At 41.8% G+C, this 26298-nt stretch overlaps 1 protein-coding gene across 1 annotated transcript in view; it reads right to left on the reverse strand.

Moving 5' to 3' along the window:
- Positions 1–24492: 24492 nt before the first annotated feature.
- The window catches only part of LOC111825885, a 699632-nt gene continuing 697826 nt past the window's right edge, over positions 24493–26298 (reverse strand). Inside the window, exon 7 of the mRNA XM_023753412.1 lies at positions 24493–24722. Within this exon, the coding sequence (XP_023609180.1) occupies positions 24493–24722 (230 nt within the window). The remainder of the gene's footprint in view (positions 24723–26298) is intronic.

The following is a 26298-nucleotide window of genomic DNA, read 5'->3' on the forward strand; positions in this document are numbered from 1 at the left end:
GAAACCAAGCAAATATTCATTCAAGCAACTTTTTTAAAAAATCAAGAAAACACAAACTCTTCTACTCTGCGTTTCTTACCTCTTCCTTTCTCTAACCTGGTCATTACTTCAAGCTGGAACATGTTGTTGTAAAAATATTATAATTTAAGGTGGTGCACTGCAACAATTCCATTGGTTTGGGGGTGTTTAGGATTAAGCTTGAAAATAGGTTACAAGTTGAAACTTGGCAGAGAGAACTGACACTCGGGGTAGGAACCAATTGCATGTAATTTGAAAACAGCCAGTTTAGAATTTGCTAATTCATAAGAGCTCAGAAAAAAAGCAAACCTCAACAACCTCACCTAACTGAACATACTTGTGCTCTGAATACAGCTCAGTGCCCATTCAGAAGCTGCCATTCATGCAGCTGATGTTTTTCTTCCCAAAATAATAAATACTTTCTTCAACTGAAATGTGGGTTCATTACAAATAAAAATATTGCTATTGACCGACTGTAAGTGGATTACATATTTACTTTGCTTTATTGAAAGGCCCATGAGGGGAATGACCACAACTTCTTCCTTCTCTTGCATTCCATACTGCCTAGCTGGGCACAACACTGGCACAAAAAAAGCAAGCTGTTATTTATAAAATAAGGAATGGCAAATACAAAGAATGAAAACCCACAAAGGACACTGGTTCACGCTTGCAGGGTATGCACATTTTAATGTGGTTCCTGGCAAAATCTGAAGTATCTTGGCTCTAGAGTAAGACTCCAAAGTTCAGTAACCTCCAATGGAACTTCAACACCAACTCAACCAGGTTTCCAATGGTCTTTCCTATCCATGTGATTTTGACATGGAAAAAAAATCACTATATATACACATTATTTGTTTCACAAATATTTTAGCACTTAAAATATTAAATCAATATGTTATCTTTTAGGTAGACCCTCCCTCTGAAATAGTTGAGCATGATGAGCTCACTGTCCAGAGAGTGTGTATTCCCACCAGAGCTTATCAAGGAAGAGTTGAACAAAGGTGCAGAGCATGAGGGCACACGTGCAGGAGGGGTCGGGGCCTGGGCTGCAGAAGTTGTTCTCAAGGGCTGAGGTGCTGTTGGAGCCTTTCCATGGGCCTCTGGATCACAGTTTCCCATTTGCAGAGTGTAGCCATTTGTTTAGGAAGTGCCTGCTTCATATACTTATAGCCTGCACATCTGCGTGCACACACACACACAAACACATGTGTACACACAGAAACACATGTGTACACACACGTGCACATATACATACACATGCACACAGAGAGAGACACAAACACATGTGTACACACACAAACACATGTATACACACACAAACACATGCACACACACACAGACACACACGCACTGAATGACCTTGAATTCGGACCTAATCTTTGGGGGGAAATAGTGTCTTCTACAATTGTGTGAGGATAAGAACTTAGTTATTAAACTGACAGCAGGCCCTAATACCTATGCCTTTCACCTTCTTTTTCATATGTGAATATGTTTTTTAAAAGGAAAACATACCACTTAATAGGCCACTCATCTCAACCCCAATAAAATCACTCCCCTTCTTACTGTTTTAAAAAGCTGAGTCCTTACTCCTTCCTGCACACTGATTTTCTTGCCCTTTGACTACACATCAAACTAAATGTTACTTACTTACAAGCAATTGACTGCAAGTTTGTTTAACAGCAAGACATCCCTTTAATTAACTGCCCTTTTTTTATTGGAGTTGACAGGCAGTGCATTTGTGGCATCTCAACTGATTACATGAAGTCTTAGGTAGCTGTAGACAATTGGTAGAGAAAAAATAGCCTATATTTAAACCTAACAGATAGGTTTTATGGTTAAGAAACCCCACAGGAAAAAAATCTATAATTTCAAAGAACCACAGATTGAATGTCATTATCATTTTTTTAAATTGAAAGAAATTATTTTCATTAATGGGAAAAATCTGTGTTTTATTCCACTTTTCAAGACAAAATTGTTGTTGAGGCACTTCTGATTTTCCTCTCAGATTCTCTCTGCTTCATGACAGAAATTCTACTTAGGAAGTCTCATAAAGAAATAATAAAAAATGCACACCGAAATTTAACCACAAATATATTCATCACTTCCCTGACTAAAATGGATAGACTGTAAACAATACTTCATTACAATAGAAGAATATAGGTAAGATAAAGCATAGTGGTTCTAAGAAATGTATACATTATGTGGTCATTAGAAGTGGAACTACAGACTAGTCATATGAGAAAATACTCATGGAGTAACATTTAAGGAAAATAAGATGAATTCTAGCCCCGGCAAGGTGGCTCGGTTTATTGGAGTGTCATCCCATACACCAAAATGTTGCGAGCTCAATTCCCAGTCAGGGTACATATGTAGGTTGCAGGTTCAATCCCCGGTTGGGCCGTGTATGGGAGGCAACCGATCGATGTTTCTGTCTCACATCGATGTTTCTCTCTCTCTCTCTCTCTCTCTCTCTCTCTCTCTCTCTCTTTCTTTCTCCCCTCTTTCCCTCCCTCCCTCCCTCTCCCACCCCCCCTCTCTAAAACCAATAAGCATGTCCTCAGGTGAGAATTTTTTTAAAAAGATGAATTCTAAACAGTATATATAATTCTAATTATGACTAGAAGGATATAAACAAAACCATACTAATTGCTGTCAAGGAGGGGGGACTTATAGGTGATTTTTTATTCTCTTCTTTTTCCTCCCCACATTTTATGTAATTTACTCATTTTGTAATAAGGAAAAAAAAGTGCACTTCAGAAGTATAGTTAGGAAGAGGATTCTCCCACAGGTCTTAATTAGATGATATTCTAGACTCAGAGCTGTCCAGCAAACCACTCCCAGAAGCAAGTCAGGTTCTTAACTAGGATGACTGCCTGCTAACACCTGTTCTATCTTCTCTAGATTATTGTCAGAGCAGACGAGAGAAAAATAGTTGGGGGAAAATGCCTACTTCTGCATTTATAAACAAGCAAATTCTCAGTAGGAGGAGGAATTGTTAAAACCAACCAAAAAAATAAAAAAAATAGAAAAACACCCACCCTTGTTATCTAATACTCACATCGAAGAGGTTTTATACCCACACATTTTAAGAAACCAAGAGGGAGTCACAAACCCAATTCAATTTAATTGGGTGCTCTCTTGACACAATTGTTATTAATAAGATTGTATTGTACAAACCTCCCTGAAATCCCAAACGCTGCTGACTACACGGGCAGAAGCATTTAACATCCAGCACACAACATGTGGTTGTGTCTGCTCTTCTGCTCTGGCCCCTCCCGCAGACTCCTCCTGCTTCTTCTCCCCTTCCCCCTTGGATTCTCGAATCAAAGGAAAAGCTTGTCTTGAGCAACCTCCATAAATTATTCACATGATATTACAGTGTATGTCAGCAATCTCGCAGTGTTTAAAAAACTTAACTACAAGCCAATTAAAATGTAAACTGAGAAAGACGGATGGAGCTGGTTGCTCTGGTGTGAACTTGAGCAGCTCATAACAATATGCACTACAACTTCCAGACCTGCGGATTTGACAGCTACTTTCATCAGCAGAGCCTCGCCCTCCCCCATGACTCCTTCCTTTTCTTTTTAATGCAGTGCTTCTCCCAGGACAAATGGTTCCATATCCTTCCACATTCAGCAGATTAGTCCCCTGGGCCTTGCAACCAGCCCAAGCTCTCAAAGTGGAAGTCATTAACAAAGGTTCGCTTCTTTTCCTCTTTGTTTTTAAGGATGTGTAATATACCAGCTCATTTTCTTTACAGCTTTAATTTTTAAAAAGGAAAGAAAAACAGAAAAGAAAGACGATAATGCCGGCAAAGATGAAGTATACAATGAGAGAGGGCCAGGGAATCTGAGAGCTAGCCAAAAGGAGATGGTGATGCTGTAAACCAGCAATTTTCAACCAGTGTGCTGAGGTCCCCGCACAATTTTTAACAACATGCAATACCTGACTATTTAGTCAGGGGCACTGACCTTTCCTCCCCTGATGTTGTCTAGAACAAATGACAACACCCAATATAACAATAGCCATCCAGTGTGAATAAATCAAAATTATACCTATTTTATTTGTCAGATCGGGGAAAAAATACACTTTTGGTGTGCTGCAGAATTTTCGTAATTAGTTCATGTGTGCCATGAGGTGGAAAAGGTTGAAAATCACTGTTCTAAATTATGTTCCCTCCGTTGTATCCATTTCAATCTTTTCTAAGATATGCTCCACACCAATGGATCTGTCTGCCATACTTCCACTTAATATAAATACAACTGAAAGACTAAATAGATACAAGCCTGCTATTTCTGGGAGGAAGAGGGGCCCAGACTATTGCTTAGCTACAGTTCTATTAAGGCAAAAAACATGAGTCCTTTAAAAAATATATTAGCACATTCTTCTCCTCATCCCTCATCCTGCCTTCCTTTCCATTTCCCCTCTCTTTAAACATTACGTAAGAAATCTCTATCTGCAATGAAACAAAAGGAGTCCTGACCAGGTTGGCCCAGAGCATGAGGCAGATTACTAACATTTCTGCATTGCCCACCTCTTATTTATGGAACTTGAGTTTTCAGTTTCTGAAACTATATAGCTCAAATTTAAGTCAGGGTCGTCTGAGTCCTCCAAAGAAAGGCCTGAACAAAGACACTTCAGACGTTCGGCACTGGACATTTGGCACCAATCTAATGGGATAATGTTCCACTTCATTTCTCAACCTTTTCGGTTTTGTGACTAGATGTACAGTTTAAACAGAAGACACAAATGGTCTTCAATCCTTACAGAGAATAAAACACACCTAATCCTAGAGAAACTGGTGACCTTGTGGTAATGGAACATCACCTTGATCGATCTATCTCTGTCATCAGGATACATCAGGTCAATTACAAAGGTCAAAGTTCACACAGAAATGTTCAAATCAACTCCACCAGAGAAATGCTTGTACCTATGAGCCAACTATTAGGATATCATCTATCAGTGACCTATGCCATCAAATTAGTGCCTTAAAACAGAAAAACTAATCAATGAAATAATTCATTACCTTGAAAAACATCACTATTTATTGAACTCAAAGAGATGAATACCATTGAAAATAAACAAATGCCTCATGGGTAGTCAATTTAAATGGAAAAGAAATGAAGCGATTCAACTCTTTGACCAAACTTTGAAATTGAAGGTTTCATTGGGGAAAGCTAGTCAGCTAATTTTATGAATTCCATAGTAGGTTTTCTCTCTGTTATTAGCTAGAGAGTACTACACACTGCAATCATATCTCAAATTTTTGGATTAAATTCAGGTAGCAGGTATCTCAGAAAAGCTTACAATTCAAAATAAAGGCAGATAGCTATCTGAGCAATACATATAATCAATAGATTCATTATGCTCTTTAATCCTGCTGAATTATTACAATGGCAGCTTTCAACCTTCACTGAACATCATAATCATGTAGAAAGAGCTTTAGAAATACAAAAATCTGGGCCACCTCACAGATATTCTGACTCAATTGCTCAGGGAGAGGTCTAGTTAAACAACATTTTCAGGTGATTTTATTTTGGTGCTGCCAAGGTCTGAGAACAGCTAATGTGACTGAGAAGAGTAATCTCTGGTTATTTGCTGTGGTGGAACATGACACCATAGGCTGGGAAAAATATGGCAGGCACCTTCAACTTCCTCCAGGCCTTTAACCACCTAAATCTTCCTTCTATTCAGTCTCTTGATATTTCTCTCTCAGGCTTATTTCAAAGTCCCCATAACATGCTTTCTCCTTTATGTCTTACTATTAAAAACAGGGCTTCTGGTCAGAGAAATCACAATGAGGTACCACTTTCACACATAATAGGATAGCTATAATAAAATAGACAAGGAACAGCAAATGTTGGTAAAGATGGAGAGGTACTGGAATCTTCATCCACTGCAGGTGGGAATGTAAAGTGATGCAGACACTTTAGGAAACAGTCTGACAATTACTTAAATGGTTAAACCATATGACCCAGTATTTCAACTACTAGGTGTATACATACTAAGAGAAATGAAAAGATATGTCCACATAAAAAGTTACACATGAGTGTTCATAGCAGCATTCTTCATATAGAGTCAAAAAGTGAAAACAATTAAAATGTCCGTCAAATGATGAATGAATAAAAAATTGTGGTATGCCGTTGCCCGTTTGGCTCAGTGGATAGAGCATTGGCCTTCGGACTGAAAGGTCCCAGGTTCTATTCCGGGCAAGGGCATGTACCTTGGTTGCGGGCACATCCCCAGTGGGAAGTGTGCAGGAGGCGGCTGATCGATGTTTCTCTCTCATCGATGTTTCTAACTCTCTGTCTCCCTTCCTCTCTGTAATAAATCAATAAAATATATATATATTTTAAAAAATTGTGGTATAGCCATTCACTGGCACATTATTAGAAAACTAGAGGCCTGGTGCATGAAATTCTTGCATGGGTACGGTTCATAGGCCTGGCCTGTGATCAGGGCCATCTTCCCCGGCTGCCGGCAGCCGGCCCTGCCCCTCACCGCCACCCACCCCTAGTTCCTTGTTCACCATTTGGCAATCGGGCTGGGGGCAGCTCCTGTGTTGAGTGTCTGCCCCCGATGGTCAGTGTGTGTCATAGTGACTGGTTGTTCCCCCATTCAGTCAATTTGCATGTTAGCCTTTTATTATATAGGATATAAAGAAATAAGTATTGGTACATGCTATGGCATGGATGGACACTAAAAACAAGTGAAAGAAGTCAGCCACAAAGGGCCATGCATTGTATGATTCCATTTACATGAAATGTCTAGAATAGGCAAATGTACAGAGACAGAAAGCAGAGTAGTGGTTGCTGAGGGCTAGAAGTCTGAGAGGTAGGAGGGGCAAGGAAGAAGGTGATGGTTAAGAAACGCAGCATTTCTTTTTTGGGCAATGAAAATGTTCTAAAATTGATGGTGGTGATAAATATAAAACTCTGTAATATACTAAAACCACTGAAGTATACATTTTAAGTGAGTGAATTATGTGGTATGTGAATTATATCTCAATAAAGCTATGAAAACCATTAAAAAAAGAAAAGAAGGCTTCTTCTTTGAGGCCTGTCTTGGCAGCCCACTTAGCTTCCAGTCTCTTATTAGGGCTGGGGCTTGTCTAGCTTGTGCACAGCCCCCACGTGGTTCTGGGCTGCGATCCTGAAACTAGTCTGTTGATAAGACCTTTAGATTCCAACTGACCATCCTGGTCCCAACATAATATCGATCAGACAAGCACGTCCAAATGACACTAAAGACTGGAATTTTATTTATCCTGAAGGTAACAGGGAGTTGTTAAAGTTTTGTAGGGAATGGTGAAAAGAAGACACGTGAATTATTAGGAAGTCCTTTAACTGATTTCTCTCATTATATGTTCTCCCCAGCTGACCAAGTATACCTTGCCTCAGTGTCACTCCTCATGTAATAACTAAATAATTCCTCCTTTCCACCTACATTGTACCAATTTCTGGTAATTAGGCTCCACCCCGTCAAGTAAACAGTATGTCCCATATTTCCTTCATCTAATCCTCTCTTCCTCTTTCTGGCCATTCTCTTTCCTGTCCCCCATACAGACCATTTTCACTCTCAGCATCAGATCTTTAACTATACCATCACTCTTGTATCTTGTATCCTCCCTCTCTTCCACACTCTCCATGTTAAAGCTATTTTTCAATGTCTACATTTCAATATCCCATGGAACTATTCCCACAAATTTCATTAATTAGGGTAATAAATGATATATATTACACAAACCCCAAACTCATATCATGCACTTTGTCCCACTGACCAGACTATATTATTTGAGAGCAAGAATCTATCTATATATATAAAAGGCTAAGTGACCATCCGACCAGTAGTTTTGACACGCACTGACCACCAGGGGACAGACACTCAATGCAGGAGCTGCCAAGCTGCGGTGACTTGGCAGTAGCGGTTCTTGGGTGACACACCATGGAATCAGAGAGGAGGAAGCCCAATTCCGGGGTGCGTCACCCAAGAACTGCCCTCTCGCAATCCAGGACCCCTTGGGGGATGTTGGAGAGCCGGTTTTGGCCCAATCCCCACAGGCCAGGCCGAGGGACCCCACCTGCCAGAGGGACCCTGCTCACTCCACAGACGCCCTTTGAGCCATGGCACCACCCCAGGTGCAGCCAGCCAGGGAGGGACTGCGGGAGGCTGGCTCCAGGGCATGTCTGGCCTGTCTCGCCCAGTCCTGCCCTGCACCACCAGCCACCTTCTAATTAATTTCCTTTCAATGCGCACGAATCCGTGCACTGGGACACTAGTCTATATATATAAAAGCCCAGCGACCGAACAGCAGAATGACCGGAACAATGGGAACGACTGGTTGCTATGACACACAATGCAGTGGCCAACTGGCCCGATCCGGCCCGATCGCCCCCCCCCCCCCAACTTTCCAGGTCCCCTCCCCCTGGCTGGCCCCCCGTGGCCCCTCCCCCGTGCCAGCCCCTCCCCCGATCGGGCCCCATCAGGGCAGGCTGGCTGGACCCCACAGTGCAAAAATTCGTGCACTGGGCCTCTAGTATATATATAAAAGCCTAAGTGACCTTTATGACTGAATGACCAGTTGATAAGTCGCTATGATGTGCACTGACCACCAGGGGGCAGATGCTCAACACAGGAGCTGCCCCCTGGTGGTTAGTGCACTTCCACAGCCAACTTCCAGTGGCTGGCCAACCTCCTGCGGCCCCTACTCCCCACCCCCCGGCAGGCTGGCCCTGATCAGGACTGGGCGAGATGCCCTGATCGGCCCTGATCACCGCCCAGGCCGAGGGACTCCACCCATGCACGAATTAGTGCACCAGGCCTATAATAAAGTTCTCTTGATTCCACACAGTGCCAAGTGCTGGGCCAGCAGCAGATGTACTTACAGTGTAAAAGGAACTCATTTTTATTTCCAAGGATTGATGTACAATTGGTTTCTCTTGCATGTTCTCTCTCTGCAGTGGTTTCCCTTCCCATTAGGAAAGCCTGCTCTTTGTGCATTTCTTTTTCTCTAGGCTATGTGCTATTACAGTAGAAATCACTCCCTTGGGAAAATTATTGATGGGCAGCTTCTAATTTTAAGCTACAGCTGAAGTAAGAAACTGAATCACAGCTGCATTACCATTTCATTCTGCAAGGAGCCCTGATGATAAATATTTAACCAGAACAACTTCCTTTTCCTTTGCTGCTATGTTCGCGTTTAATTATTTCAACAAATGATTCTTTCAAACATTTACCACTCTTGTCAAACCCCTAACTACTGGTGTATCATGTTTTTGCTGCCTCCTCACTAAAAAAATACAAACCATTCCTTTCACCTCCATACTTACTGATACCTATGGCTTTACCCATTGTTCTGGTCATTGGCACTGTCCATCAAATATTTCTTATTCTCTCTCAGTTCTAAGCACTTTCTTTGCCCCATGAGCTTGGATGTGACTTTCTCTGTGAGAAGCATAGAAGCAAATGCTGAGATGAAGCCTCCATCACCTGGATCCGTGAGGGCTAAGATGAGCAGAGTCCCCTTCCTGATTCATGTTGCTTTAATAGCCTTATATCTGGGGGCTATGTGTTCTTGCACCAAAATCTAAATGATCCTGCCCAATGTCTAATTTTATTACTGCCCGTCCCTTCTCTTACCCAGAAAAGCATGTCATCCTCACTTTGAAGTTGCCTCTCTTCTCTTCCATATTCCATTCCTCTTTTCTCTGAAACCATATACATTTCCCATCACCCTAAACACTGACTGCACATTCATGGTCCCTAAACATACCACAGCCTCCACTTCTTTACCTTCTGTTTTGATCTCTTTTTGAACTCTTCTAACCGGGCCTTCACTGTCATCATTCCACGGAAGCAGTTCTTGCCAAAGGTCAGTGGCCTTCTAGGTAGCAAAAATCTTAGAAGACTTACATTCTTCTGCCCTATGGTATCAGATATGACCATATATAAAAAAAGAGCTTCCACTTTCTGAAACCTCTTTTTGTTTTCAAAGCCATTCTTTTTCTAGGTTATCAGACAATACCTCCATTTCCTTTGCTAAATAATCCTCTTGTAGCCATCATTAGTGAATATACCCCAGCCTGTCTTTTCAATTAGGGATTTCATAAATCAGTATCTGTAATTCCGACTTTTATCTTCACCTCTCAGCTAAATTTCTCTACCTAGATGTCTCACAAGACCTCAAAGTCAACATCTCCCAAACTGAACGGATTCCCCTTAATCTCATCCTGACCTCAGTCCTCCACCTGTACTGCATGTCATCATCTATGCAGTCTTCAGGCATATTCCTCAGCATCATTTCCAGATCTCCACACTTAGTCAATCGCTCAGATCTGCCAATGACCACACTTAAATCTCTGAAATGTTCCCTATGCTCAAATATCACCACACTGCCCTGATCTAAAAGAGCCCCTGTAGTTTTCCCTGTGGTTGCCAGCATCACCTCACTGAAATCCAAATCTGATTATGTTATTCTTCTGCTTAAACACCTCTGCAATCTCCCGATTTATAGCCTAATCAACTTTCCTGTTTTACTAACTATTCTGCTCACAACACCTCTATTCCAGACATACTAGTATAAGTAGGGCTATCTAGGTCCCTAAACATATCACAGCCCACATCCTCCACTTCTTTGCCCACACCGGCCTTCACTTCCCCTCTCTTCCTGGTGAGCTTTTACTCATCCCACAGCACTGTCTTATTTGAAGTCACTTCCTGCAGGAAGGCTTCCCTACAGTCTTGGGCAGTTTTACCTATATCCTCCATTAAGTTCTCCTGACACCTTTGTTCATATTTCTGTTAGATCACTTTTAATGCATTGTGATATTTGCTATGGATCTGTCCCTAAGAGAAGTTGGTTTCAAGTTGCGTTTAATGAGCCTACAGGGAAAGGAGTCAGAGACAAAAAGGGCAGGTTTTCAAGAAACCTTCTCTTGCTCTTTTACAAATGAGCGGCTCACATAAGCTTTGGTTCAGAGACTTAATTGATAAACTAAAGTTAGAAAACCACTTATTGGAACATAAGTTCCTCCATGTGAGGTATCGTAACTCTGGAGCCCTATAGCATGATGACTGGTACTTGGTAAGTACCCAAAAGATGATTTCTAATGAATTAATGAGTTGTTGGGCAATGCTACTTACCATTGCCCCCTTTCATTTGAGCTATTACCCTAAGTACAGCATGAAGGTTGCCCTGGGAGACCAATGGCTCCCAGGAATAAATCTGGCCATTAAAATGATGATAGCTGTCATCAAAACAGCATAGCTTTAGAAGCAACTAAAGTACAAAGTTTCTTAGCAGCTTTGGTTCATTACCAAAGTAGGCATTATCCTAAAATTGATCTTATCTGAAGGTTAAACACACTTAGTTCCTTGTCAGAACACTTAACTCTCCAATATGGTCAATTACAAGATAATAGTGTCCACTTTCTCATGTCTTACTACGTAAATGGTCCGATCAATAAATAAGTGCACACTGCATTATTAAGAGCTTACTGATATTAGACACAAATGGAAGGAGTCTATGAACTAGTCTTTAAAAAAATACCATTCAGGTTCCCTGTCAATTGCAGGCGCTTAGTAAGTCTCTATTGTGCTGAAGCCACTGAAATATAATTTCCTTTGAACCTTCGATCTACATTATAGGCATCACATGCAAAAGTATGGACTCTTTTGTTTCAATCTGTTCTGAGTTTGAGTGTCATTTTATTTATTTTAGTAATAAAGGGATGTTGACCAAATGAATTGGTTCCTCATCAAACCACAAAATATTTAAAGATATCAAAATACTGAACCCTTCACTCTAACACAGTGGTTCTCAACCTTCCTAATGCCGTGACCCTTTAATACAGTTCCTCCTGTTGTGGTGACCCCCAACCATAAAATTATTTTCGTTGCTACTTCATAACTATAATTTTGCTATTATTATGAATCGTAATGTAAATATCTGATATGCAGGATGTATTTTCATTGTTACAAATTGAACATAATTAAAGCATAGTGATTAATCACAAAAACAATATGTAATTATATATGTGTTTTCCAATGGTCTTAGGCAACCCTTGTGAAAGGGTCGTTCGACTTCCAAAGGGGTCGCGACCCACAGGTTGAGAACCGATGCTCTAACAGGAAGTAAGAATATTTGTATTCTGCATGGTGATGAAATAGGCCCTCTCTTCTGCAGAAAAAAAAGTGGGAGATTTAGGGCAGAACAAGAAGACTCTGAGGGGAAAAACCTGATCCAGGAATTCTTTCACCAAATGTTCTTTCTTTGTAGATGTTGTCTTAGAAAGAATTTTAGTCACAGTTAGCTTTAAAATCCTTATTGACCTTTTTTATAATAGGCTTTCCCAGCATCTTTCTACATTTTCACAGGATGTCTAAACTGAACTACAGCACCTGCAGAACAAAGGAGGAAGGGTCTAACTACCTATAATAGTATCATTGCTAGAGGGATATGAGTTCAAATTGAGCTAAATATAATTTTTCAGCATTTTATCATTAAGAATTACCCCCAACGAATCCAGGAATGTTTTATTTACTTAAAACTAGATTAAACACTTTAGCCAGTATTTGTACAATGTTTTGCTTCTGCCTCCAATACCTGAATGTCTACAACCAAAGTGAGAAAGACAATGGGCAACATGATATTTGAGGCATATAATTACCATGAACTTGGCCATGCCCTTCCATGGATCGTGCCAAAATTCTTTAAAAGCCCTCCAGACGTATTAATCTATCTATCTATCTATCTATCTATCTATCTATCTATATATGTGTGTATATATACTGAGTGGCCAGATAACTATGACCACCTGACGTTTGTAGGCAAATTAGCTATAATTTCGTGCTGAAGTTGCTAGAGGGCCAGACCATTATAAATAGGGAAGCAGGTTGTTTACCACGACAGTAGAAGTGACTTTTTCTGAAGATATGGGTAAACAATGTGATTTAACAGCCTTTGCACGTGGGATATATACACTGAGTGGCCAGATTATTATGACCACCCCATCAGTACTTTGTTGGGCCACCTTTGCCTTCAATACTGTGGCGATTCTTACTGTGGCGATTCTTCTTTGAGATGTTAAAATGTGATGTGAAAATGTGATGTGAGGAATCTGACACCATGCCTGATGAATAGCACTGTCCAGTTCTGTGAGATTTGATGGTTGTGGAGCCAGCTGCCTGATGGCTCTTTTAACTTTGTCCCACAAATGCTCAATTGGATTAAGATCTGGTGATTGTGGGGGCCACCTAAGCAAGGTAAAGTCTCCCTCATGTTCTTGAAACCACTCCTGCACAATACGAGCACCGTGGCATGGCGCATTGTCTTGTTGGAAGAAACCATCTCCATTGGGATACGCTATCAACATGATAGGATGAACTTGATCAGCAATGATACTTAGGTATGTTGTGCTATTCAGACGCTGTTCCACATGAATTAAAGAGCCCAAATCATGCCAGGAAAACATGCCCCAAACCCCCACCAGCTTGAAGGGTTGTACTCATGCATGTGGGGTTCATGCTTTCACGCTGTTTCCGCCAAATTCTCACTCTGCCAAATGCATGATGCAACTGGAAACGTGATTCATCGGACCACATGACTTTTTTCCAATGCTCAACTGTCCAATCCTTGTGTTCCTGTGCGAACTGGAGACGTTTTATCTTGGTAACTGCAGACAGCAAAGGTGTTCGAACAGGCCTTCGGCTTCCATATCCCATACGATGCAATGTATGGCTAATTTGCCTACAAACATCAGGTGGTCATAATAATCTGGCCATTCAGTGTATATTTCATTTCTATGATGTGTAAGATGCTCTGGTAGCTATGTATACTAGCCAAGGCATTGTCTCTGGCTCTAAGGAATTTATAATCTACTAAAATAAATAATATCCTAATATTAAAAAAAAGGTAGTCTATAAAGTAGTTAGTTTGTTGAGAAATGAGATGAACAGGCTACAGGGGAGACCTACTAGAGGCAAAGAAGGAAGAGCTCAACGAGGCTGGAGCCTTGGGATGTTTGCGGGAAAAAGCATTATTTGAGCTGTTTCATTGTTTGTTTTTGTAGTACAGAATTCAGAGAAGCATAAAAGAACAAAGTACTGAGTATATGACCAATATATGTGGAAAACAGAGTGAAAATTTTTGAAAAGTATAATTATTGTATACATATCTGATGATTTATAGGAGAATAACAAATAACAAACCATAACATTTGGATATTTCACCTGCAGAAATATCACCATTTAAATAATTATCCAGACTTCCGGCCAAAACAGTGAAGTAAGTAAACACCAGTGCTCACCTCCTCCTGTGACCACATCAAAATTACACCTAAATTACAAAACAACCATCATGGAGAACCACCTGAAGACTAGCTGAACAGAATGCCCATCAATAAGGATATAAAGAAGAAGCCACATTGAGACAGATTCGTGCACCAGTGGGGTCCCTCGGCATGGCCTGTGGGGATTGGGCCGAAACTGGCAGTCCAATGACGCCTGCCGCTCCTGCCTGCCACTCCCGCTCATCCTGGCCCCGCTGCACCTGCTGCAGGCTTGTGACCAATCAGTTCCTATTGGGAGAGTTGTGAGCCCTGTGTCTGGTGCCCGTTGGTCAGCTGAGTGGTGCTCCTGCTGTGGGAGTGCACTGACCACTAGGGGGCAGCGTCTGCATTGAGCGTCTGCCCCCTGATGGTCAGTGTGCATCATAGCAACTGGTTGTTCAGTTGTTCAGTCGCTTACGCTTTTATATATATAGATAATACTTATTTTAGAGTAGTTAAAAAATAAGAGTATGTAAGTCTTTAAATTTTTCCATTCTTTTTGGTATAGCAATTCCATTTCCAAGAACATGTTCTAAGGAAATCCAAAACTCAATGATCAGAAAGATGAAAAAATGGATAAAACCTAAGTATCCAGGAACTAGGAATTAGTAATCTAACAGTACTGTGTATCCATGGAATGGATCAAAACAGACAGTTGATAGAATGAGAACATGTATTGCTCATGAAAATATCAGAGGGGAAAACATTATGTCCCACTAGAATACCCCCATGTATTACCAAGAAGAGTTAAATATACACATGCACAGGAAAAAATTGTGACAAAATGTATCCCAAAGTCTGTTTCTTTAGTTCTGAATAAGGCCAATGCCATCTCAGAGTTACTGAAATAATTACCTTTCTTATTGGACCTCTGCCACTTAGCGCTGAGTACCTGCCTTTCTCCCATATGACTGTGGCCATCTTTATGTTCTCATTGTGGCTATGAATATACATGTCTTAGTGCCTTGCACAGTTCTTGAAAAATGTTCTTCTAGTATCTGTTGAATAAATGTTTGAGTGAATAGAGCCAGGAACTATATAAAGCATTTGCTGTACCTGTTAAAGGACAGTCCACAAACCCTAGGACTTAGGATTCACCTGTTTGGGAATGTACCATGGTGACAGTTCTTTTCAGGTTAAAAAAACATTCTGATGGAAAAAAGAAAAAGAAAGAAAGAAAGAAAGAAAGAAAGAAAGAAAGAAAGAAAGGGAGGGAGGGAGGGGGGAAGGAGGGAGGGAGGGAGGGAGGGAGGAAAAGAAAGAAAGAACTATTATTCTGTCGCATGTAAAGATAAATATTCCAACTTCTTAAAATTAATTTTTCTGGTTTGGAATATCAGAGTATAATTATTTTTTTAAGACTGTAAGAAATATTTGCTTTTCCTGGAAAGAAACATTTTAAAACTAGGTCCTACTATGTGTTTCAAGATTTGAAGGTCTTTTCTGATACAGAATCTCAATGAATTGTGTTGTGTAGTCTCTGCTCAGCCTTCCCAGATAAGGCAGGGAAGTCAGGAAAGGGAAGGAAGGAAAAACAGAGTGGAGAAAGGGAGGGGACAGGGGGAAGGCTGGATATTTGGGAACTGATCAGTTTTACTCCCAATGCTGGTCTGGTTCTTGTTTTATTGAACTATTTCACCATCCTTAATTGTCATCAGTATAAACACCTAGCCTGATGTTAAAAGGAACCATTCCTGCTGATGGAAGTAATAAATGACAGTGCCCTAGGAATGGAATCCTGAGTTCTGCATAAATCAGCATTTGTCATCTTTTCAAAGCTAAGAAATTTTTGTGGTCTGGTATTTCCAGGAAAGGCTCCGTTGGGTTTCCATAATAATCACTTCATATACTCTAACTTTTCCCTTTGAGTTGTCAAAAGGTTAAATCTACCCTAAATTAGAATTCTTTAAGTGTGTGTGAGTGCGCATGAGTGTATGCATGTATAAATACATACATACATATGTATAAATACCTAAGTACACACTTACACACATATATGTATAAATATTCATACACATATATAAATATATATAACTTGTCTTCTTGAAGTTCTCCGATTTCAGAACGTTTTCCTCCAGAGTTGGAAGGTCTCGGGCAGAACCCTGCACCCCCCACCCTCCACCCCCCAGCCCCGCCTAACTACAGGGATTCGTTTACCCAGGGGGCATGCATGCCAGGCTGAACCGGTTCCCTTGGACTTCTTTTCCCCTTTCTGTGACCTGACCCTTGCTCCTTTGGAGGATGACTGGCCTGCTTGGACTCTATGGGTTAGCACTTTGGGGGTGCTGCTAAAGAATTCAAAGGGTGTCAGAATCTACTAGAGGGAATGATGACATCTTATAAACCTATTCATTATTTAGATGGGAGCTTTAAAACTCAGGCAGGTCTGAAAAGCAGCCATGGACATACCCCTAGTACACACAGGCCCATAGATCAGGACCAGGGCTCAAAGGAAAGGAGGCTGGGGCATCATGAAAAATCAACACTGGGTCAAAAACCAAAGCTAAATATTTTGCTCTCTCACTTTACTCTATCATCATCGGTGGCTGGCTTAATTTTCAAGGATCTACATTTGTATGAGGGGCTGGTGTAAGTGATGACCCCTTGAAACAAACCTGTGACATCCCCACTTTTTCCCCAAGTGGGGATGAGAGCCAACACACAGGATGGCACTGGGAAGTAAGACCAAGGCCAGTTTATCGAGATGAGGCGATTCGGGAGTGGGGCAGATAATTTTGGAGAGCAAATGCACTGCGTATCCGGAGAACTAGGCTTGTACTCCAGGGAAGACCAGCAGCTCAGAGGCCTCTGGGCAGAATGGTGACAATGAACCCTCACAAACACAGCTCAGGATCAGCCTGCAGGGAGAAGAACCATTCCAAGTAGCAACTCACTTGTCCTGACTCAGTTCCCTCTTTTATCTCACTGATGAGAGCCAGGAAAGCCAAGTCCATGATGGGAGAAAAAGAAAGTAGGAAAGTTTCTTAAATTTGAAATTATGTAAAAGTAGGCCCTACTTGAGAGGAGAAGGCAGCACACACCGAGACCACTGTGGGCCTAGTGTTTTACATATGTCCACTTAATACACCCTAACAACCTGATGCAGGTAGTACTGCCATTCTCTAGATGAGAAAAGTGAGATGAAAATGTGTTCTCCTAATATTTCCATCTCTTGAGAGAATGGGAAAAGGAGGTTACAAGGACCCATTTCAAGACACTTGCTTAATTTTCCTTTTTCCTTTTCAAAGCCAAAATTAGCACACTTCCCCAAAGAGTTTTCTTTTGGAGGGTAAAGTGTCTCATTTACACAATAAAAATATTAATTGCTGTCTGTCAGATGAAGATGACAGACTAACTGAATACCTTTTATTTTTTAAGATCAAAATCAAGGTCATTAAAACATGAGCTCCCCCCCAAAAACCCCAACTAATAATATAAATATATACAAAGAACTTCAAATATTTTAAGGACTATTACTCACACACTAAAGTCAGAATTCCCACTGTTAAAGATCTAGGTAATTTAGTCCTGGCCTGTGTTCTTAGAGGTTAGGGCGTCAACCCTCACACCGAAGGGTCTCTGGTTCAATTCCCATTCCCTGCCCATGGTCAGGGCACATGCAGGAGACAACCAATATATACCATATGTAAATTTGGAGGAATGGGTTTCAATAATCCATTGTATATTAAAAATACTATCAGTAACAAATTATCCCATTCTTTTTTTTAAAAAGAGGTTGAATAGAGAAGTGTTTAAAAATGCTAGCAAGCGTCAAACTTCCTCACTTTGCTTGAACTCTGTCAGTATGTTTCTTCATTTCTTCTCTGGACTCCTGAAAGTGGAAACATTCCTAATTTGGCCCCTCAGCTGTAATTTTCCCTCACATGGTCTTTGCACTGTAGGGTTCTCCTTGCATCTGGATAGCAGTATGTTATATTTTAACCACCACTAAAAAACCATATTTCTTATACAAACATAGTCTCATAACATCTTTCTGCACAAGCCCCAGCTGACTTCCAAGTATTGCGTCTGAAAACTAAGCATTCACATCCATTTAGCTTTTTTGGACAAGACTTGGATCCATTTTATTCATTTCATTTTATTTTTGCTGGGTAGGAGGAGTGAGGCTATTGAGATTAATACAGAAGGGCAGAGGCAACCCTGCTCCTATCTAGGCAACAGAGTTGTTGCCCTGAGACCCAGGCATAAGGGAGCCCTTCTCAGGCTCTTTTCCAGTTGTGCCCCTCTCTGTGGGGCAAGAGTCCATGGGGTCCATGAGGATGAGCCCACCTGGTTCACATATCTCCCCTTCTGAACCATGTTCTGCATACCAGAGGCACAGGGCTCCCCTGTCCAGATGGCCCCAAGTGCCTTCTAGGGCCTGCATGAGCAGGCTTCTCACCGCGGGACTGTCCTGAAGGCAAGCCATGCTGCTACTATATGCACCTGCAGGCCTCAGAGTGGCCCTGGGGAAGCTGTTTGCTGGCCTGCCAAGGGCGTAAGGTATGGACGGAGCTTGGATGTGTTGGATGGCTGCCCACTTTCCTGTGTGCAAAGCCCTTTATGGAAAGAACCAGAATTGGAGAGAAGTAAGGGGCTCCCATGTGTATTCTGGTCCTAAAAATGTTCTGGCAGAAGAAGACCAAGAGGTAGAAATGATTTTAATGGTGATTCATTTAAAAGAGAATAGCATTCTGTGCTGGCTGGTGTAGTTCAGTTGGTTGAGCACCCTCCCATCCACCAAAGGGTCACAGGTTCGATTCTCAGTCAGGGCACATACCCAGGCTGAGGGTTCAATCCCTGGTTGGGGTGCATGTGGGAGAAGACCAATCGATGTTTCTTTCTCACATCAATGTTTCTCTCTCTCCCTTCTCTCTCTAAAAATCAATAAAAAACATATCCTCAGGTGAGGATTAAGAAAAAAGAGTAGAATACTGTTAAAAATCCTCTCTCTTTGGACTTCCCATCTAGATCAATAAGAGAAAAGTTATCAGGATAAGATATTATCGAAGAATCCTATTGGCTGAGTTATTTTACAAGTAAACCCCAGAACAATGAACTATAGGAGAGAAAAAAATCAGCAGATATAACCTAGTCCTCAGAACGTGTGTGTGCGCGCACACACATACCATCCAGAGAGGGTTGTGGGGCTATGACTACCAAGGTTACAGACACTCAACGTCATTGCCAACCTTCATGCTATCATTATTCTAAAAAATTTACACCTCCCAAGCCAGTTTATGGCTGCATGTTCCAGTTCCAATACACACCTTTAAAATTGGCTTCAACTTGCCAGTAGCTTTTGCTTAAGAGAATTTAATCACAATGTATAACACACACCTTCATACAATACACAAAACCTCAGAACTGGCTTTCTTCCCTTTTTTAAAGCATTTATTATAGGTGTTAAATTACGGTAATTCCCAAGCTCAACCCCTAAGAAACTGAGCTGTCTATGTCAAGCTTACTTCATAATAATTTTCTAAAGAGTCAAGCCAAGATATTTCCTTCTACACCTACAAAGACCATGCATTCACTGGTAAAATGCACAGGTCTTCACTGAGTTGTTGGGACCTTAGAGAGAAGGGTTGAGACATGTAGGTCTTCAGAGAGAAGAGAAATGCCATTGTCAAGGGAGAGACCAGACAGAGGGGAAACAAGTTCTGGGCCAGGTGCTCTCCTAGAAGAAAAAAGAACGATTACACAGAAGTAAGGAATGGGAAGAAGGGACCCAGAAAATGTACAATGATCCTCCTGGGTCAGAATTCAAGACAGACTTTGAAATAAGGGTGGTGTCTCCAGTGAATGTGGGCAGCACCTGAGTAGGAAGGCCAATGCCTTGTGAAGGCAAAGAAGGCGTGCAGTGGGGGAATGAGAATGCTGGGCTATAGATCTCAAAGCTTGGGAGTGTGAACTGATCTCCCCGCTGCACAGACTCGACCCACCCATCCCAATGCACCAAAATGTTCCTCATCAAAGTGCCTGCCAAATCTATCTCCTGCCATATATCTTGGCCAGCAATTCCCAGTTAGAGCCAACATACTTGGGTTCCCCTCTCTTCTATCCAGTGGATTAATCCTGCTTCCAAAGTATCCCACACACAATGTGCCCCCCCCTCCCCTCACTTTTTTAATGTGCTCCAAGAAACACTGTGGGCAATTTTCTGGAAATTTATGCAACATTCCTTAAGGGGTCATTTTGAAGCAACAGGAAAACCTTCATGAAATTCTACTAAAGAACTGGGACTGGTCCAATTTTCCTACACAAGTTTTTACTAGATGGAAATCCAGAAGTCTTGGCCTCTTCTATCCATCATAAAAACACCCTTTGTTTAAACAAAGTCTCCACTGATGCATTTTCCAGCGCATAAGGTAATTTCCAGTGTGGTACAAAACTCACTAGGGTCCTTTAAAATCTGGGGTGGAGGGGGAAGGGGGGAGAAGGAAAAAAAGTACCTACACAGCAGAAGCCTTTATGATCTATAACTGAGAACATACTGCATTTGCAATAATACCACATTGAACCGCCTGGGCTGTAATACAGTAACCCCCTCACAACATTGACCAGCCGCAAACAGAACCAAGAAACCTGGCAAGGAACTCTATCTGCAATAACAAACCTGACTTGCAGTAACAGCCATCTGCACAAGCGCCAATTATCCTTCTCCTCAAATGATTAGGTTCCATCTAGTTTTGCTGACAAGCAAGTTATGCCACATTTTAATAGGCAATAAAATGTATTATTAAATAATTAGTAGGTAAGGAACAGAAATTAGAGGCTACTTCCCTGCACATGCCTCCCCCAGTACTTCATCTATTGATGTAAAGCAACTCGATCCTCCAAAGAGGACAGCCTGAAACCTGATCCAGCAGTTTATTGTGAGACAATTATGAAGCTAATGAGTGTTCACAGAGTCTGAGGCAGGAAAAGAAATCTAGAAAATTCCACCTCGCCCCAGTTCCTTCTGATCTGCAGCAGGGTCCCAGGGGAGCACACATGTCTTCCAACGGCCCCGTGTTCCGAGCACATTAATTAAACGGTTAGAGGTAAAGGAGCACGCTGCCTTTCCCATCTCCCCACTCTCCTGTAGGTAGTGTCTGGTACTTGTTCAGCCCTAAAGGTACAGTTACACTAACTGAAAAAAGCCCCACTAAGACCAATTAAGGTCTTTACTAAGAGGCTGAAAAGAAGACAAATGAAGGCAGAAAGCCCGATTACAAGGAACCTTTGTACAGATGTAGAGCAATTAGAGTGGTCCCGGGGGAAGGCAGCGTGGTTCCAGAAGCACACGGTTTTACAGCCTGTCTAAACTTGGAACAATCTATCTTTTTTTAGGTGGAGAATAAAAGTGAACCCTATATTAGTGTCATATATCAGCTGCTAGTGCTTGCGATTGGTTCCCCCATGCCTGCTAGAGCCATAAAGCTTCTCAGAGATCCCCGGTGGAGGGCAACACCATTATACACTCCACTCTCTCAGGCAGGGAAAAAGGCCTGCTTCGTGTCAGAACTGCTTAACAGCGGGGCCGCTGTGCACATGCCCAGAGAGGGGGCTGGACTGGACAGTGGAGGGCAGGACTGGAAGGGAGGGCAAGGGGGGGTCGCAGAAAGAGAACTGAGACAGGGTCTCTGGGATACATTTAAGGGGGTCGCCTTAAGGAGAACAAAAGGCTGCCAGTTTATCCTCCCAGGACATTTTAACAGCAGCCACATTTCTGTCATTAGCCCTCCTTTTGATCTCCTTAATGCATAACATGTCGGTGTTTTATCTTTCCATACGTGATAAGAGCCAACAGATGGGTTTCTTGGTTGGGACCCAGATGTAAGGATTTATACTTGGTGCTGGATTTCTGGAAGTGAAATGACCAGAAAGGAGGGGAAGGGTCAGAAATTTGTGCATATTCCCTCAATAATTTAGGATCAGGAACTCCTAAGGCAAGGAAAGAATCTAGAAACCCTGGGACTCTGGATATGTCTCCATAACAGCCCTGTCCATAGAAATAAAATGCAAGCAGCACAGGAAATTTAAAATCTAATAGCCACATTAAAGAAGTAAAATTGATTTTAATAATACACTTTATTTAACCCCGTATGTCCAAAATATTATCATTCTGACAAGTAATCGATATAACACATTATTAATGAGCTATTTTACGCAATTTTTTGACAGTGAGTCTGGGGAATTTGGTGTATACTTTACACCTACAGCACATCTCAATTCGGATTCGCCCCATCTAAGTGCCTAGTAGCCACGTGTGACTCAAGGCCACAGTCCCACATGCATGCTCTGTGCTGGGGGAGGAAGAGCACAGGCTCCTGGCCCAGCACTAACCGGGCATAAGACAGTGTATAAATTACTTAAGTTGTCAGTGCCTCAAACTGCTCAGTTTGAAGTTGGGGATATTACAATACTTACCTCATAGGACTGTTGAGATAATCCATGTGAAAACGTAGCAAAGCCTGGCACCGAGTCAGCACTCAATGAGTATCAGCTATAGTTTTTACTATTATTTTAATAAATAATCTCAAATAAAGAGTCACAATTTCCCACCAAAACATATGTTTCATAAAAGATTTTAGGGAATCATTCTATCTGAGGTTCCTCACGTCTGTCTGCATTTACTGGAGTTGCCTAAGGAGGTTTAACAGTGAACTGAGTTCAGACAAAATGAGTCTGGAAGAGTTGCCCCCTCGCCACTGCTTGCATTAGATGATGCACCAGAGCTCCGGGCCTGCTCCGCACTTGGAAGGCTAGACACGGGAGGAATGTGGTAGCCAGGAACCGACATCTGCTGGAGGCATCCACGCTGCCAGACGTCAGCAAATGCCATCACACTTCAGAGGAATGATTAGCAAGAACACTGGCTTCAGGTCAAGAGTTGATCGCTGTACAGATTATTTTGATTTTCAATAACCAGGAATTCACGCTGAGGAACAGCATTTTAAAAAGGTGGCATTTAACATTCAACAGAGAAATAATTAACTTTAAAACTTAGCCAGTAAAAGAAAATGCCAAGGCAGGATGGTGAGGCAGAGCTGACAACAAGAGGGGATACAACAGGACATTAATTAGGTACAAGCAAACATCTTCCCTAATAGCTCATGTTCTCATTCCCAAAATGTCAACAATAGATATTAACACCAGATGCTGGCATTACATCTCCCCTGACAGTGAGTCTGGGCCATGTGTGTGCTCAGAGAAAAGACTCGTGTGATTGAGGGGAAAAACCCAATGGGAAAAAGGCTGTGTTTCCTGCTCTTAAATAATTTACAGACCATTTATGAATGGTGGGGAAATGGGACCTTTCAGGGGATCTCAACTGCAACATGGGGGAGGAGAAAGTTGGGATCAAGAGAGCCACTGTCCACAGGCAGACTTCTCCAGCATCTGGTCCATTCACCGAGGGGCACCTGGACCCCAAAGTGCTCGGCTACCCTCCTGCTGGAGGCTGCAAGGGCACCTCTCCTATGAAGTACAGAATCTTCTCTTGAATACAGGTTACTGAATCCACCACCCCGGGAGTAAGGGACATGACTCCAATATTTAGCAAGTTTTAGAAAAAATAATTACTGCTGATCTAAAAAAATCATTTGCCTTTTATTAATTTCAATTTTCATGCTTTGAGTCAGTCATAAAAGAGATATAACAAATATAAAGAATATGACATATTTCCATTCCTGAGCTGTGTGCAAGCAAGTTTATGACGCAGAGGAAGAGACAATGGACTAAGTTAACCTATGCTCCATGCCCTGTCAGCCAGGAGGGACCGCTTCTGCCTTTGATTTTCTGTTTCCAGAGCAAATGGTCAAAAAAAACTCTCTGAATATGGGTGTTGCTTTGGTAAGAGGACTTGGATCTACTAAAAAAAGAGAATAGGCTGCAAACTGGGGGGACAAAGTTTGGCAGGAACATAGAAGAGGTAACTGATTTATTTGAATTCCACCATTAAAAAGGGTAAACCTCCTTGCCTAGAAGGTGCTTCCCTTCCAGTCTCATTCTCACCTAAGCTGTCCTCTTCTTTAAGTCTCAGCTTAGAATGTCACTTTCTCAAGGATGCATTTCCCATGCCCACCCTCACCCCATCTCCATTATTCTCCATCTCAGCTTCTTAGCTTTTTTTTTTTCACAGCACCTATCACACTTGTGTTTACTTCATTTGTTTCTCTGCTGTACTGTACGCTCTGAGAAGGTTTACTTCTATATCACTCCGGGAATACAGTCGGTACTCAACATGCTTGGTGAACACTGCTGAGGTCTCTGCTGCCTCCTGTTGCTGTTGACGCAATCCTTGGGCCAAGAAATACCAATGAAGATCCCAGCAACTGATGGGATAATTTAGATCGAGAGGTACCCAGAGAAAAACACCCAGAGGCTTCCCTTGGACAGAAGTTGAAAGAGCACAAATGAGTGAGATAGACTCTCTACTCTCAGGGAGTTTACAACCTAGGAACCCAGGAGTGTATGCAGGTAGCCAAAGATTCAGATAAAGAAGTTACTGAACTGAAAAAGACAGGTTAGGCCAGGCATTCAAGGCAAGTTTTGGCTGACACTACCAGAGCGCAGGTTCTAAGAGGCAGCACAAGAAACCGAACCACCAAGACAAACTACCCACCAGAACTGGCAGCCTGGCTCAGGGGTTAAGAGCATGATCTCTAGAGTCAGACAGAATGGCTTCATGGCTTACAAGCAGTGACATTGGGGGCAAATTCCTTAAATTCATTACACCTGTTTTCATTATTATTATTATTATTATTATTATTATTATTTGTTAATCCTCATCCAAGGATATTTTCCCATTGATTTTTAGAGAGAGTAGAAAGGAGGGGGAGAGACAGACAAAGGGAAACATCAATGTGAGAGAGACACATCAACTGGTTGCTTCCTGCACATACCCCGGCTAGGGCCAGGGATTGAGCCTCCAATCGAGGTATGTGCCCTTGACCAGGATCAAACCCAGAACCTTTCAGTCCACAGGCCAACGCTCCATCCACTAAGACAAACTGGCCAGGGCTATTATTATTTTTTTTATTGATTTTTTTTAGAGAGAGAAGGGAGGAAAGGAGAGAAGGCGAGATGAAGGGAGAGGGAAAAGAGGGAGGGAGGGAGAGAGAAACATTGATTTGTTGTTCCACTGATTTATGCATTCATTGGTTGCTTCTTGTATGTGCTCTGACCTTGGCATTTTGGGGCGACACTCTAAGCAAATGAGCTACCTGATCAGGGTTACACCTGTTTTCTCTCTGTAAGATGGGAATAAAAATAGTATTTATGTCACAGATTGTTATGAGGATTAAATATTGTAAAGTGCTTAGAACCATGCCTTACATGTAGTAAACAGAATAAAGGTGAACTAGTAAAAAGAACTGTCCTCTAAAAAGCCATGGAATTTGTTTACTAGTTAACACCACCCAGCATCTATTTGGCCCATCGCTTACAGCATTTGGGCATGGCCTTTACTTTTTATATCTTACAGTCCTGTAGCTGTAGCATCAGCACTGGCTGCAAGCTTAAATCCCAAATGCCTGCTTGTGTCCACACGCCCTGGTCCAGCCCCCTATTTTGTCTGACCTTTTGGTGCCAATGGACAACATGCAGCCTCTGTCCATGTGCTTGCTATTATTTCATAGTTGGCCTCTCTTCCAGGAAATATTAGCTTTATAAAGGCACAGTATGACACTCAGACTGGGACCTGGCCCCTGACATCCAGATAATTACGAGGAGAAATGAGATTTCTGTGCTTAGGCAATCTTTGCTAATATACTTCATTCAGAAATCAACTCTTCCTTGAATTCAGAGCCCCTGAAGCAATATAAAATAATTTCTGTCTGTCCATCCATCTCAAAGTATCTATTATGTATAAAGCCAGATACTAGGCACCATAGGAGGAAAAAAATACAACAAGATCTGTCTTCAAAGGGTGATTATGTTACAGTCTAACAGCTCAGAAGTAGCT

This window comes from Myotis lucifugus, unplaced genomic scaffold (assembly GCF_000147115.1).
Source record: "Myotis lucifugus unplaced genomic scaffold, Myoluc2.0 scaffold_45, whole genome shotgun sequence".
NCBI classification, from domain to species: Eukaryota; Metazoa; Chordata; class Mammalia; order Chiroptera; family Vespertilionidae; genus Myotis; species Myotis lucifugus.